Source organism: Sitophilus oryzae, unplaced genomic scaffold, assembly GCF_002938485.1.
Source record: "Sitophilus oryzae breed Bouriz unplaced genomic scaffold, Soryzae_2.0 scaffold_1111_pilon_pilon, whole genome shotgun sequence".
NCBI classification, from domain to species: Eukaryota; Metazoa; Arthropoda; class Insecta; order Coleoptera; family Curculionidae; genus Sitophilus; species Sitophilus oryzae.
In genome coordinates this window covers 2646930-2660283 of record NW_022145740.1, presented here as the reverse complement: position 1 = coordinate 2660283, position 13354 = coordinate 2646930, and the positions used below count along the sequence as shown (strand labels likewise).

The 13354-nt window shown below is 31.0% G+C and overlaps 1 protein-coding gene across 9 annotated transcripts in view; it reads right to left on the bottom strand.

Moving 5' to 3' along the window:
- The window catches only part of LOC115882116 (F-box/LRR-repeat protein 4), a 31468-nt gene that overhangs the window by 2603 nt on the left and 15511 nt on the right, over positions 1–13354 (bottom strand). For 2 of the 9 annotated variants that reach the window (XM_030900028.1, XM_030900021.1), the window contains exons 2-10: positions 8615–8790; positions 8459–8556; positions 8115–8306; positions 7795–8011; positions 7618–7743; positions 7394–7542; positions 7108–7214; positions 5061–5213; positions 317–545 (exon numbers count right to left, since the gene is read on the bottom strand). In XM_030900028.1, the coding sequence (XP_030755888.1) occupies positions 317–545; positions 5061–5213; positions 7108–7214; positions 7394–7542; positions 7618–7743; positions 7795–8011; positions 8115–8306; positions 8459–8556; positions 8615–8764 (1421 nt within the window). In that variant the 5' untranslated portion in view covers positions 8765–8790. Of the gene's footprint in view, positions 1–316; positions 546–5060; positions 5214–7107; positions 7215–7393; positions 7543–7617; positions 7744–7794; positions 8012–8114; positions 8307–8458; positions 8557–8614; positions 8800–8843; positions 9413–13354 lie in introns of those variants that run through there. The other 7 variants (XM_030899970.1, XM_030899977.1, XM_030899995.1 and 4 more) reach the window with 7 other exon arrangements.

Below are 13354 nucleotides of genomic sequence, written 5' to 3'. Positions count from 1 at the left end.
TCATTTCCTATCGAATAAAGTAAAAAAATACCGAGGATGTCATTTAAAAATAGTCATTTTCAGTAAAATAAGAAGTGACCGAAAACAATTGAATAGGTCAATTAATTCTGATTTATGTCATATACTAACGTACCAAATCTACTTTTTTTTCTGAAAAAAATAAAGAAGTTATAGGGGTGAGTCACTTTTGAGAAACACCCGGTATATATATTGCTTTTCCTGGACATGCAAAAATCTCCAGACTAGATGTTGTAGTTTAACATAAATTGACTCAAGGACATCCTGTATAATATCAACGATAAGATAGTCTACCTACCGTTTCAATTTTCGACAACGTGCTATCTCCGATAAGCAATCTGCTGGGTCATTCGTAATAAAACACCATCCTAAGTCTAGTTCCTCTAAATCTAAAAACTGACCAAACAGCTTAATACTTTCTAGAGAAAAAGACGTAGTTTTCCATGAACTCCACGTTTTCAACTTCCTGTTGTGTTCGATCGCCACTCTTAACACTAAATCCATTCTGTATATGCCCTCGCATAAATCTAAAAAATGTAAATTGATATTTTAAATCGTGACCAAAAAATAGAATAAACACAAAAATTATATAACGTTAATATGTTTTTAGAATATACAGGGTTTTTCACGCAACTAATTCATTAAAAAAAAATCAAGTTATTAGCGGTATTCTAAACACGTCTCCGATAGGCATGTTCGGTCTTCCGGTATACCGGTATCAGGGCCGATACTTTTCAAATATTCGGATAACGGTATCGTCTTTTACAAAACCGGTATACCGGTTTCAGTACCAGTCCCGGAAGACCGGTTTCAATCGATACCGGAAGACCGATTTCAGTCGATATAGAAAAACAGATTCATGATAATATGAAAAACAAAAAACCTGTATAAAATGATATCGGTACCGGTTTTTGTGCAAAGCTGATTGTATTCTCCTACTCTAGATACCCTATGATAAAAAAACTGCGTCAGCGATGACTATGAAATGGAGATCGCTGTGATTTTATATGTAAAATTATAAGGGAATGTAATCGATGTTCATTTCCAAGCCAACTCAACACCGTTTTTTTTCGATCACTCGCTATAATACGGTCAGGAACATGCCATGTAATTTATTTTGATGTATGTTTAAGGCATTGTTAATAGTTTGGTTCATTATATAAATTAAAGTCTGTAAAACTCAGGCCGATATTCAATAGCGTCTACTCTTTTATTTAAAATATGTAAAATAGGATCTTATTTCCGCTCCATTTATATCTCCAAGAACAGCAGTTTCCAGTACTTTTTCCATTTTTCATTTTTCGGTCTTTCTGATATTCCGGTTCATTCGGTCTTCCAGTCCAACCGGTCTTTCTGTCCAGCAAGTATACCGGTTCAGTATCGATCTCACCGATCTAATTTTTGGAACCGGTAGTGAAATCTTAGGATTAGTGGAAAACTTATGGTATTAAAAATTAGTAGAATAATTAGTGGAAAAGTTAAAAGTTTGGTAACTTTTTCCACTAAATGAAAATTCCTACCACTAATTTGGACGTTCTGAATGCTTACATTGAAATTAGAGAAACAAACTTCTACGCTAATTGAAACCACTAATTTATTCCACTAATTGCCAGGTCCTGAATTAAGCTTAAATCGCAAAGTTTACCAACAAGAACTGGTATGTCTACCGTGTCCATGAGGGCTGTTCTACAGCACATCGGCAATCGTCGATATAGATAAGTTACCGACATTCATCCATTACGCAACCGACGGGATCAAGATGACGCTGATGAATAGCGTCATCTTTGCACCGTCAACCGCGCAACCGATAGTTACTGGTAAAGGTGAGTTTATATGCATCCGTAATGCGTCGTCCGTCGTTCCGTCACTCCAATCATATTTAAGTATGATCTGTCATTTTTTAAATAAACCAATAAAATTGCATCAAATCAACGACGGATGACGCATTACGGATGCATGTAAACCCAGACTATATAACTCTTCTGGTAACTCGCGGATACCAACGATTATCAATGCGGAAAGATGTAGGTGTACTTTCGCTTTAGAATATTTTCCACTTTCCGGCACTGCCGCGCCGGTTTATCCGGAAGAAAGTGGACCCAATTTGCTTATTTTAAATAGGACGTCATATAGTTTTTTTGATTTTTGAATTTTACACGAAATTCTCATAATATATGTACCATATGATCGAAAAAAAAAACGGCGTCCAGTTGACATGGAAATGACGATTGATGATATTCCGCACATAATTTTACATATAAAATGACAGCGGTATTCATTTCATATTACTGACTGAAACTAATAAAACTTTTTAGATAAGTCCAACTACCGTAGCGAGCATAGTTTTATGTACCGGTTTTACTAGAGGGGACATAACTTGTGCTATTTCGGCTAAAACGACATTTTTTGAAGGTACATAATTATAATTTTAGTTTTTCTGTTTCTTTTTCAAGCACTAGTTGCAAATTCAAGCACTAGTTGGTTAAAAAAAGAATATACCATTAATATTGCAAATTATATTTTATCCACTCATAGTATATGTCTATTCAACTTCTTGATTATGTAATGGCACCTTGTTTACTCACTTGTTTCGTCGAAATCCTTGAATCCATTTTTGCTTTTGATCAAATCGGTGTCAAAAGCTGTGAAGCTATAAAATGTTGTTTCGGGAGAGTTGAATGTCCCGGAAAGTTGAGTTATTGAATGTATGAGCACCCAACAACCACGTAATTACGCCCTTCTTTAAACGTTAGAATTTTTTCTACCTAATTTTCTAATTTTTACTACCCGAAGCAGCGTTACATCACATAAATCTCCTATTTGCGTATTTTATAGTTTCAATAACTGCACTAGCAAAAAACTAAAATATTTAAATATTATTACAAAACCACGATTTCAATATTATTTTAATGCGATCAACATGAACTGCAACCGCGACGGCGTGAAATATAGAGCGAAAACTGCTGATTTCAGCCGTTCGGGTGCTGCGGTCGGAATTTTTTGAAATTAACTGAAATGCACCAAGCCTATAGTTGAATGATTTCAAAATACTGTGAACAATAAAGTAACAAAATGATATGATACGCTCATATAAAGGTACATTTTGCCTTTTAAATTAAAAAAAAATTGGCGCCGGGAGGCACGTATAGCCGCCCATACTAAAATATGTTAATATCTCGAAAACTGCGACTTTGACTGATTTTGATGTTATTACAAATTTTGTTGCAAATATTATTCCTAATCTTAATTTGAAAACCGCGTTTCGCTAGCTACTGTAATTTTTTGGAGTTACGATTTTTTTAAATGTTTAACCCCCTCCCATACCCCCTTACCAACCCCCCACCCCCACCAGATTTATTTGAAATTGTGAAGTGTCAGAAATCCGGTATTTGAATACATTTCATTGGAAAACTCTAATGCAAAACTAGTTTCTTCTGATGTCAGTTTGGATTTTTATTCCCGAGGACTAATCAGTATCAAAAGATAAGCTGGAGTCAATGCTGTTGTATACCTTTTTTGAAACAGCTAAATGTTGATCAAGCTAACTTCCACCTTCTCTAATTTATCTTCTAGTACATTCCAAATTTCTACCGACATTTTGTTCTGCAATAAGCACTTTGCACTTTAAACATTAGATGGTACTAATTTTATTCTCCCCGACTTAAGACAGTCATGACTATTCCCAAAAAAATCCTTTGATCTAAGCGGCCGATTCTTTTATGGAGAAAAAGAGGCATCGGCAAAGTTTACAGAATAAACTATATCGATGGCCAATGTGGAATCCAAAAACGACACGCGCCGTAAAAATTTTAATATTGTCAATATCGGTTACGAAGATTTAGCCATTTAGGATAGGACTTAAATAGAAAATTATTAAAATCAAAAAGAATCCGATTAAAATAAAATAAATCGATTTCTTGGATTTTTTTTAAAAAATCATGATTTTTTTGTACTTCTAATAATACGGTAAAATCATAAAATACATATACCGGTTGCGTCTCAAAAGTGGCTCACCCCTATAACTTTTTTATGTTTTCAGATAAAAAAACGAGATTTAGTCATATACGTATTAGTTTTTACAAATATACTCAGGGTTCCCTATTTAACCCCGTGTGCAATTTCTGTGCCGTAAGAAAAAGACAACATAACCCAGCTCCATATTAAAACTGCATAAGTCTATTTCACCCGGATATAGATTGAACTGCGATTGCGCCAAACTCCGATTGATTGTTGTTTTAGTTCTGTTTGGATTACTTTTTATTTGTGCGCGTAAAAGAGTGATTTTGTTTAGTTTATTGTTTCCAACTATTTTTTTATATTTTTCCAACTCCATGATAATGTGTTATAAATAATAAAAATATAAATCAAATTGAAGGTTAGGGGAAATGTCAGTCAACCACTTCCCTTTAAAAACATCGACCAATGAAAACTTCTTCAGGTGAGGCATGCTCAGTTAAATGAATATCCGGGTGAAATAGACTTATGCAGAATTCCATATTGTTCTTTCACTGTTTGGGCTTCACTTTTTGGAGATTAGGCTGAGTATATTTGTAAAAAGTAATACGTATATGAATTTAGTATGTTAGTATATGGCATAAGTTAGAATTGATTGGTGTATTTAATTGATTTTGGTCACTTGCTGTTTCACCGGAAATGACTAAAATTTTTGGTTTTTAAATGGCACCATTGGTATTTTTTTACTTTATTCGACAGAAAATGGCATTCTGAATAGAATGTCATATCATATGTGAACTTTTGACATTCTCGCTTAATAAAAAATTGTATTTTAAAATTCAATCTAGAGTGCCATATGGCTATGTTAAAAACACACTAATTCTAAAGAGGCAGTAAATAAAATAAGAAAGTAAATAATCATATTATTTACTTTCTCCTTTGTTTTCCGCTTGTGATGACAGACAAATAAAAAATTTACACAAAAAATCTAATAAGACATCCAAAATAACCGAAAACCTGCAATCAAATTGTGTGCTAATTTGAACAGATGTTTAATATTAATATTTAATTATTAAAATAGGTCATACCCAAAATCAGATGTTCCAAATTAATAGTTGATTGAAGTATTTTTATCAGGTCCAAATCCTGAACATGTGTACAGCTCAGATCCAATGTTACCAATTTCGTTGAAAAATAAAGTGGTGCTCTATGCCAATTGAGAGTATTATGTAGTCTTAATTCTGTAACACGTCAGTTTAGAATGTTAAAATCAGCCTATTTAATGGCATAACAGTAGTTTAAATTAATTTAAACAATGCATAAATATAAAAGTAACATTACAATCTAAGAGACATTAAAAGTAGTAGTGGGAACTATCGAATGAATACTATCGAAACATTCGATAGTTGCAATTCATTCGAATAATTCGATAGCTAGTAAGAAAACATTCGTTGAAAACTATTCAAATAAAAAAATTATCGAATAGATGCGTCATCTGCCTTGAAATATTGTATTCTAGTAATTCGGCAGCAAGAACCATTCATTTATAAAATTCATTCATTATTGAAATTCATTTATTCGTCAGGATCGATTATAATAAAATATTAACTGGATTTTAGTTGTCGCCCGGCGACGTAGGTTTCTTTCCGAGAAACCCGACAGCGGTCGGTGGCAATGCTATGAAAGAAGCCGGCATCTTTGATTTTTTGCGGAGTCATATAAAGATAAGGACACATTATTTTTTTTATTGAGGTGCTAGTATTTACACAAAAAATACATTATGAAGGGCGCTGTTGCCATATATTGGTACTAGTTGATATTAGCCTTGTTTATATTAGCAAAGAATATTATTGTTTGGCTTTAGTTAGTTAGGGATAGTATGTCTATATATTTTGCATTTTTTTATTAATATTCTGTTGTTACACTGCAATAATACTTGTTATTTTGGATGTAGGAAAATGATTTTTAATGTTTTTAAGCAAAGACTGGTTTAATAAAAATAATAATAACAGTAATAATTTGTTATACCTATTAACAACAAAATTTAAAATAATTTAATATAAACATTTTTTTTTACGTAGTAGCAAAATATAAACAACAAATTAGATGTCAAAATTATTTATATTAGATCCTATTTAAAAATAATATAGTCTTTAAATTTTTTGGCAACATTGGTTTATTAAATAATAATAATTACAGAACTAATTTGTTATATTAAAAACAAACTTTAAAATCATGAAATATAAACATTTATTAATTTTCTAAGCATGCAATGTAATGGAAGGAAAATATAAATAAAAAATTAGAAATCAAAATTATTTATATTAGGTACTTTATATTACTCTTTAAAAATAATATTTACTTTTACTGGCATTTACTTTAAAAAATAAATGAAATATTTCTTCGCGAAAAACTACATGTAAGAGAATTAGCATAAACAAAATACAAACATCGTTAACTTTTTTTTTAAAATAGGCACGTGTAAAACTTTCAATTTAATTTTCTCACCCCATGGTTTGAGTTCGATAACCATTTACTTAACCACATTACTTAAATATGATTATTAAGTTCAACTAATTTATATTATTAAAACATCTAAAATACAAATATGTATTTTTAAAATTAATTCTAAGTTCATCTCATCTCTCTTAAAAATTGCTACTTCTCAAAATTTCCCATTAAAAAATAGACCATATACCATATAAAATAAAATAATTGAAAGATCGGGCTACGGAAAATCATACAAATTTTCGGAAAAATTTTGCACACGCACACAAGCGTCAATTAAAAAAAATACTATTTTAATATTTTAAATATTTTAATAAACGCAAATATAGCGCAGTATTTATAAGGCGAAGTTATAAAAATTTGGAAGAACTAATAATGCACTGACGCACACAAAAATCAAACGAATAGTAAATTTCATTTATCAAAAGCATTCAATAGTCGTGGCTCAACGATAACCATTTAGTCGCATGGCGAGGTTGTCGCATATGCTTTAGTATACAAATGAATGAATGATTTTATTCGAATAAAACCATTCGATAGTTGAAATCATTCATTCAGTAACCATTCGATACTCTAATTCATTCGATAGTTCCCATCGCTAATTAAAAGTGACTACTATATACTTACCGACTAAATCATGGCATGAGGAAATCACATTCATGATATTGTTATCAACAAAATAGTTATCATTTAAACTAATATGTGTAACTGTATGCTTAATTTCATCTAAAAAACTAAAAAATAATAAATAATTGAGATTAAATAAAATGTTGGTTTTATATCAAAGAAATGATACATCATAAAATCAATCCTACAAGACAATACATGACAGTAATAATAGTTGTCTGTCATTTTAATTCAAAGGTAAACTATATTTTCTATCATTTTTTCAATGTCGTCTGTCGAAACATACTTTCGTAATTGGATGTAATACTCAGAGTTCAATATATGTTGTCCATAAACTTGACCTTGATCACACCATGAAAGATCAAGTTTCTTTACATTAATGTTCTTTTTTCGAAAATATTCTATTGCCTTTGTATCTACTAAATGCCAATAAATCTAAAATAATAAATTGCAGAAAAAAACAAAATCAGTCATTGTATGTTGATGAGTATAGTAATTACTACCTATTACCTTTAAACTAATACATTGATAAAGTGTTTGGTCCTGACATAAAGTATTCCATCTCTTATTAATTTGTGCACACCTACTAAGAGATTTCAAATCTAAATACTGAAAGATCTTTAAAATAATTTCATTCTGCAAATAATAAAACATCATAAATGTGTTTGATTATATACTTATTCTTACAGGTAAAGAAGAAAAATAATCCTTATCGTTAATTTGTAATGAGTCTTCTTTTTCAGTAACATTTGGAGTATCATTTGATGAAGGCTGCAATAGAAGTAACCCTTTATTGGCCAGTTGTGTTTGTAAATTTGTTTCTGGTTGATATCCGCCTAGAAGAATTGCATCTATCGCTGTATGATACTCCAAATAACTTGAATTGAATTCAATTCTAATTAAACTAAAATAATAAACATTAAACAAAATTCTCTCCATTATTTCACACTTTCATGTTTTTCTTATGGGTAAAAAAATATATTTTTATACTATACAAAAAAACATACTTCACTAAACAATTTAATTTCCGTAATGAGGGGCAAAATTTTCTAGAAACTGGATCACATTTTTGTGGGTGATCTTCCCATAATAGATGCCATTTTTTATCTACCGTCCATGCTCCCCATATTCTAATAATAGCACCAGGATTATATATTTCATATATGCAAATATCTGTTGGTATAACAGCACAACCAAATCTAAAATTAACAGAACAAAATAAAATCATGAACAAAAATAAATGTGGCATATAACAAAAAATACACAAAATAAGATTATGGATAGAGATCAGTCCATCGAGAGATAGGATGATGTTGACAGATGCTATTCTCTCAATAAGTAAAACACTCACCCGACAATAACAAAATCTTCTACGAGTTTATCGCAATCTTGAAATCTATAACACTTTTGTGAAGAACCACTTTGTTTCCACCATTTTCCGTATGTCCTCTAAAAAATAAATCATTAATTGATTAAAAAACATGACTCACCTTAATGATTTTAATACCAAAAAATAAGTCTCTGGAAAATCTCCGTAAGCAGGATATCTCTCATATTTTCCAATTAAGTTTATTGGTGCATATGAATAACTACCTATATTGTTATACCTGGAGCTATAAGCCCATACATCATTAACATACTGTTCCAAATAATTCATCGTTGTGAAAGATTCATTTCATGTTTCTAAAATTTCTACAATTATGTATGTATATTTTATATAGCTTAAAATATATTACAATCACAGTCTATTTCATTACTATTAGATAAAGTGGCAAATATAAATTGATTTTAGTAACCACCAGATATTTAACAAGACTTCTAATATTTGGCTCGATATAAAATCTTAAAATTTGGATTTCATACTTAAAAAATAGCGCAATAGATCAAAAATATTTTATCCCATGAATTATTGTAAAGCAGTCACCTGTTTTATAATAGAGACAGAAGATAACCGAGAAACCGAAAAACAGAGAAAAGGATTTCACAGTACTATGGTACCATATATATCAAATACACAGGAAAACTCCAAATGATAAATAAAACCTGAATGAATGAGAACCACTATTTGTGTTAATATGTTCATAAATTAAACTCTATTTATATATATTATAAATTATAATAACAGCTAATATATAATTTCTTAAACAAAATATTAAAAAAATTGAGGTTATACTTTTCATATATCTGTCAGTGGACATCAGACAGACATGTCAAGCCTTTTGCACAAGCCAGTGCCTTCTATTAAAAGATCAGCCTCGAGGCGGACTTTTGTTTACTTCATCAGCTGTACATACTTAGATATTGGGTTAGATTCTGTTTCATATTTTGTATGTTGGTTTTAACTCTTTGATTTTTGGTATTATTTATTATTGTAATGCAAAAAACTAATTATTTTGGTGTTTAAGTGACATAAACTACTACCAGATATATGGTCACTCTCGGTTTCGCATAAAAAAATAGAAAAATTGAAAAATTACACGTTGTGTAAGTGATTTAACCTAAAAGTGCCCATACATTTTTTACTTATCGTGATTTTTGTGTGTGTTTTTTAAGACTCTAACAATTCATCAATAAAGCTTAAGTGGAGTGTGTTTTTGGTGCTATTCCGCAGGAATAAATAAAACAACATAAATAAAACAAACTATTTGCATTATTAATAACACTTACCAAATTTTATGGGTACCTTAAAGGTTGATTAATTAATTTAATCTTAATTTTTTAAACCAGTACCTTTGGCATTATTTTTCTTGTGCAGTACTAAAACCCATTATTTACGTATCGTGTGATGTCGATATTTTACAGCTACTCCAGTTTTTAGTATGTGTTTACTATGGTACTTCTACCATATTCGAGATGCACTTATCTACGACGAGATGGTATACGAACTTTAACGATGGTAATTTTATTGGTGTATAAGACTTTTTGCCTAGGCAGCGAGTATTAACCATAAACTGTGCTCTGGGTCTACAGTTAATTTTCACTCGATTTTTCCTCCACTTGACTTCAAAAGACACAAAACACACGTAATAACACAAATCAAAATGCATCATCTTCCAAAACGCAGGGTATTTGACAAAACTGACAAAAGTTGACACAAAATTATAACCTCTAATTTGGCAAGTCTTTGACAAGCGTCAAAAATCTAAAGGCGAGTTCATACGCATCGGCGTCCGTTTGTCATTCATCGTTCCGTCAAACCAATAAAATTGAAATACGATCTGTCATTTTTTAAATAAACCAATAAAACTGGTTAAAAACAACAAGAGACGACGCATGACGGATTTATATTTAAACCCATCCATAGTTAACTTAAAAATTATTAGAAACTTTTTTTAGTAAAATAAATAGATTGGTATGGGACGTCATCTGCTTTTTTTCTGTCATCGTCTGTCGAAATCTTACCTGAGAAAAAAAACAGAGTATATCTGTCAGTGGACATCAGACAGACATGTCAAGCCTTTTGCACAAGCCTTTTGTGAGAGGGTGCAGTTACGTTATTCTAATGGTGAGCGTATGGACGTAACAGCGTAACGATTTGAAAGCGATTTCCAGTAATTCTATTGGCTGAAATTTTTGACAGATGAATTTGACAGATAAAACTTCTGACAGATGAATGTTTCAGTCAATAGAATTACTGGAAATCTATTCAAGGTCATTACGCCGTTACGCCGATACGCCGTTTTTAGGATAATGTGGCTGGCTGCACCCAGGGGGGTGACAGTAAACCGGAAAATTGGAAACAGTTCTGGCGCGGTCCTACCCAGGCAGAAAGCATGGCGTTCTAGACTGTCCTAGACAAAAATCTGAATATTTTATATGATTTCTGTCAATTTCTGTTACGGAACATTTTTATGCACGTCGGCGTCCTCTTCTTTTGTCTGTGTGTTAGCCATGTGTCAACTCCCGAGGCCTCTGGCAAGGTCGGGCCAGGGGGGTGACAGTGAAATAGGAAAATTGGAAACAGTCATTAGTGTCATTCCTGTCATTCTCCTCACGACAAGTATGGCCGCCGAGACAAGGACAGCAATGTTTCTGTCTAACTATTGTCTAACTTCACAGTGTTTAGAATTGACAGATTTCAGTTTCAGAGACAACTTCAGATTTGTTCTAGAACAAATTAGAAAATATTCGACGCCATTTTAACAATTAAAATTTCACTCCGTTTAGTTTCGTTTTGGAAGTTCAATTTAATATTTCGGCTGAAATTTATAAATATAAAGGTAATAAAGTATATAAAATATATATTACATGAAGAATCCTGGAGAAAATGACGTTTCTGCAGTAGTAGGTATGTCCTATGTATATGAAAAATAAGTAGTAAATAAACACTGTTTTTACATTTTTAGATGCAAAAAAATGGTGTAATCTCTTTGATCGGCCATTTTTTTGAAAATGGAAATAATTTACAGCAAGGTAAGATCATTTTTAACTATAGCCAACATTAGTTATCTCCAGTATGTGCCATTTATTGTCAGTAATGCAATAAATCGGACTGATAATCTGATTATGTTATCCGACTAAAAGTCTCTTTTTGCTTCTTTTTGATTTATAAGCCAGGTCTCTTTGGGAATAATGGACGCTTTTTTTAAACAGTATATTTATATTTTATACCTGTTGATATTTTTACATTGTCAATTTTAGTATAAAAAAATTTGTTTTTCTGTTTTCAGGTTTTTGTATAAGGCTCCCGTTTTCATGTTCCTGCCCCCGTTTTCTGTCCTTGAAGTCTGCGAATACGTGTGTTTATTTACAAATTAATGTAAGTCATGCTTATACCTTAACTAATTTACGTTAAAATTGCATATAATTAAGTAATTGCTGTAGAAATCATTCAATTCTTTATTTTTTATATTTATTTAGTCACGTTGTTCCATATTTCAAATAAATATATGTGAATAAATTATTTTTTGGTTTTATTTATGAAAAGAAAAAATACAAAATACATTTGAACTGAAAGAGGGCCCGCCATTGAATAACCGGAAACGGAAATGAAAATTAAGCCATCATGTCCTTATCATGTCAACCTGTCAATTGGAAAATTAGTTCTCCAGACGACAACGAAGGCTTTCGGTGGCGTATCGTGTTTCCAAGATTTAACACAGAGTTGACACTTCTTTCTAGTTAATTATTTTATGGGTCGGGCGCCATTTTAATTTTTGTCGTTTAGATTTGATTGGAAGTTTGTTTATGATATTTCGGCTGAAATTTATAAGTACAAAGATGTTTTTTGTTATAAAGTTCCTTGTTAACACTTTAATAAAGTATATATGATATTAATTACATGAAGAAAATGATGAAATCGACGTTTCTGCGTGTAGTAGGTATGGGCCATATTATATGTAAAAATAGGTAATATACTAACTGTTTTTATATTCTTTTAGCTTTAGACCCAAGGATCTTGGGATATTCTTTACCAAGGATTTTTCCGTATCTCTACTTTAAAGACTGATCGGTGATTTTGAGCAATTGAAAGCAAGCTGTACAAGGTAAATTATGATTATTGAACTATTATTAGCCTACATTAATTATCTACAAGATGAACAGAAATGCCTAATTAATCACATATGTATCTATTATGTATTTTCATAGCAATAATGCTATAAATCTATGTATGTAGATTATTTTTAAAATACAAATTAGGTATTAGATGTATATGTATCATATTTTTTATTCATTTTATTTTTATTCAAGTCCTGTTTGATTTAATTCATAAAAATCTTATGTACCTATATTTATGTTTTTTTATATATTTTTTTGATTCCAGGTTTTGCGTGGGTTCCTGTTGTCTTTTTCCTGCTTCCAGTTATTTAGTTTTACGCCCGAGAAGTTGTGAAAACATTTATTTATCTTCAAGTTTCTGTAAGTCTGTTACTGTTATTTTACTAATTCACTTTAACACAGCATCTCTGATGTTATTTAAATATTTGATATTGATACAGTAGTTTATGTGTTTATAGCTCTTTAATTGTGTTGATTTGCATATTTACATTGTTCTAAATTCCAAATAAATATTTTTGAGTAATTTTGTTGTATTATTTACTCCCAGAAAGAGTAAAAAGTATATTAACCCTCATTTAAACCTCCTGAAGAGCCCGCCATTAAAAACTGGAACGGAAATAAATTTCATAAAATTGAAATTGTCATGTCTATGTCGTGTCTATGTCATGTCAAATGTCCCAGCCGCCATATCTGAAAATTAGTTACCCAGGCAGCCACGCTGTTTCCATAATTTAACATTGACTTGACA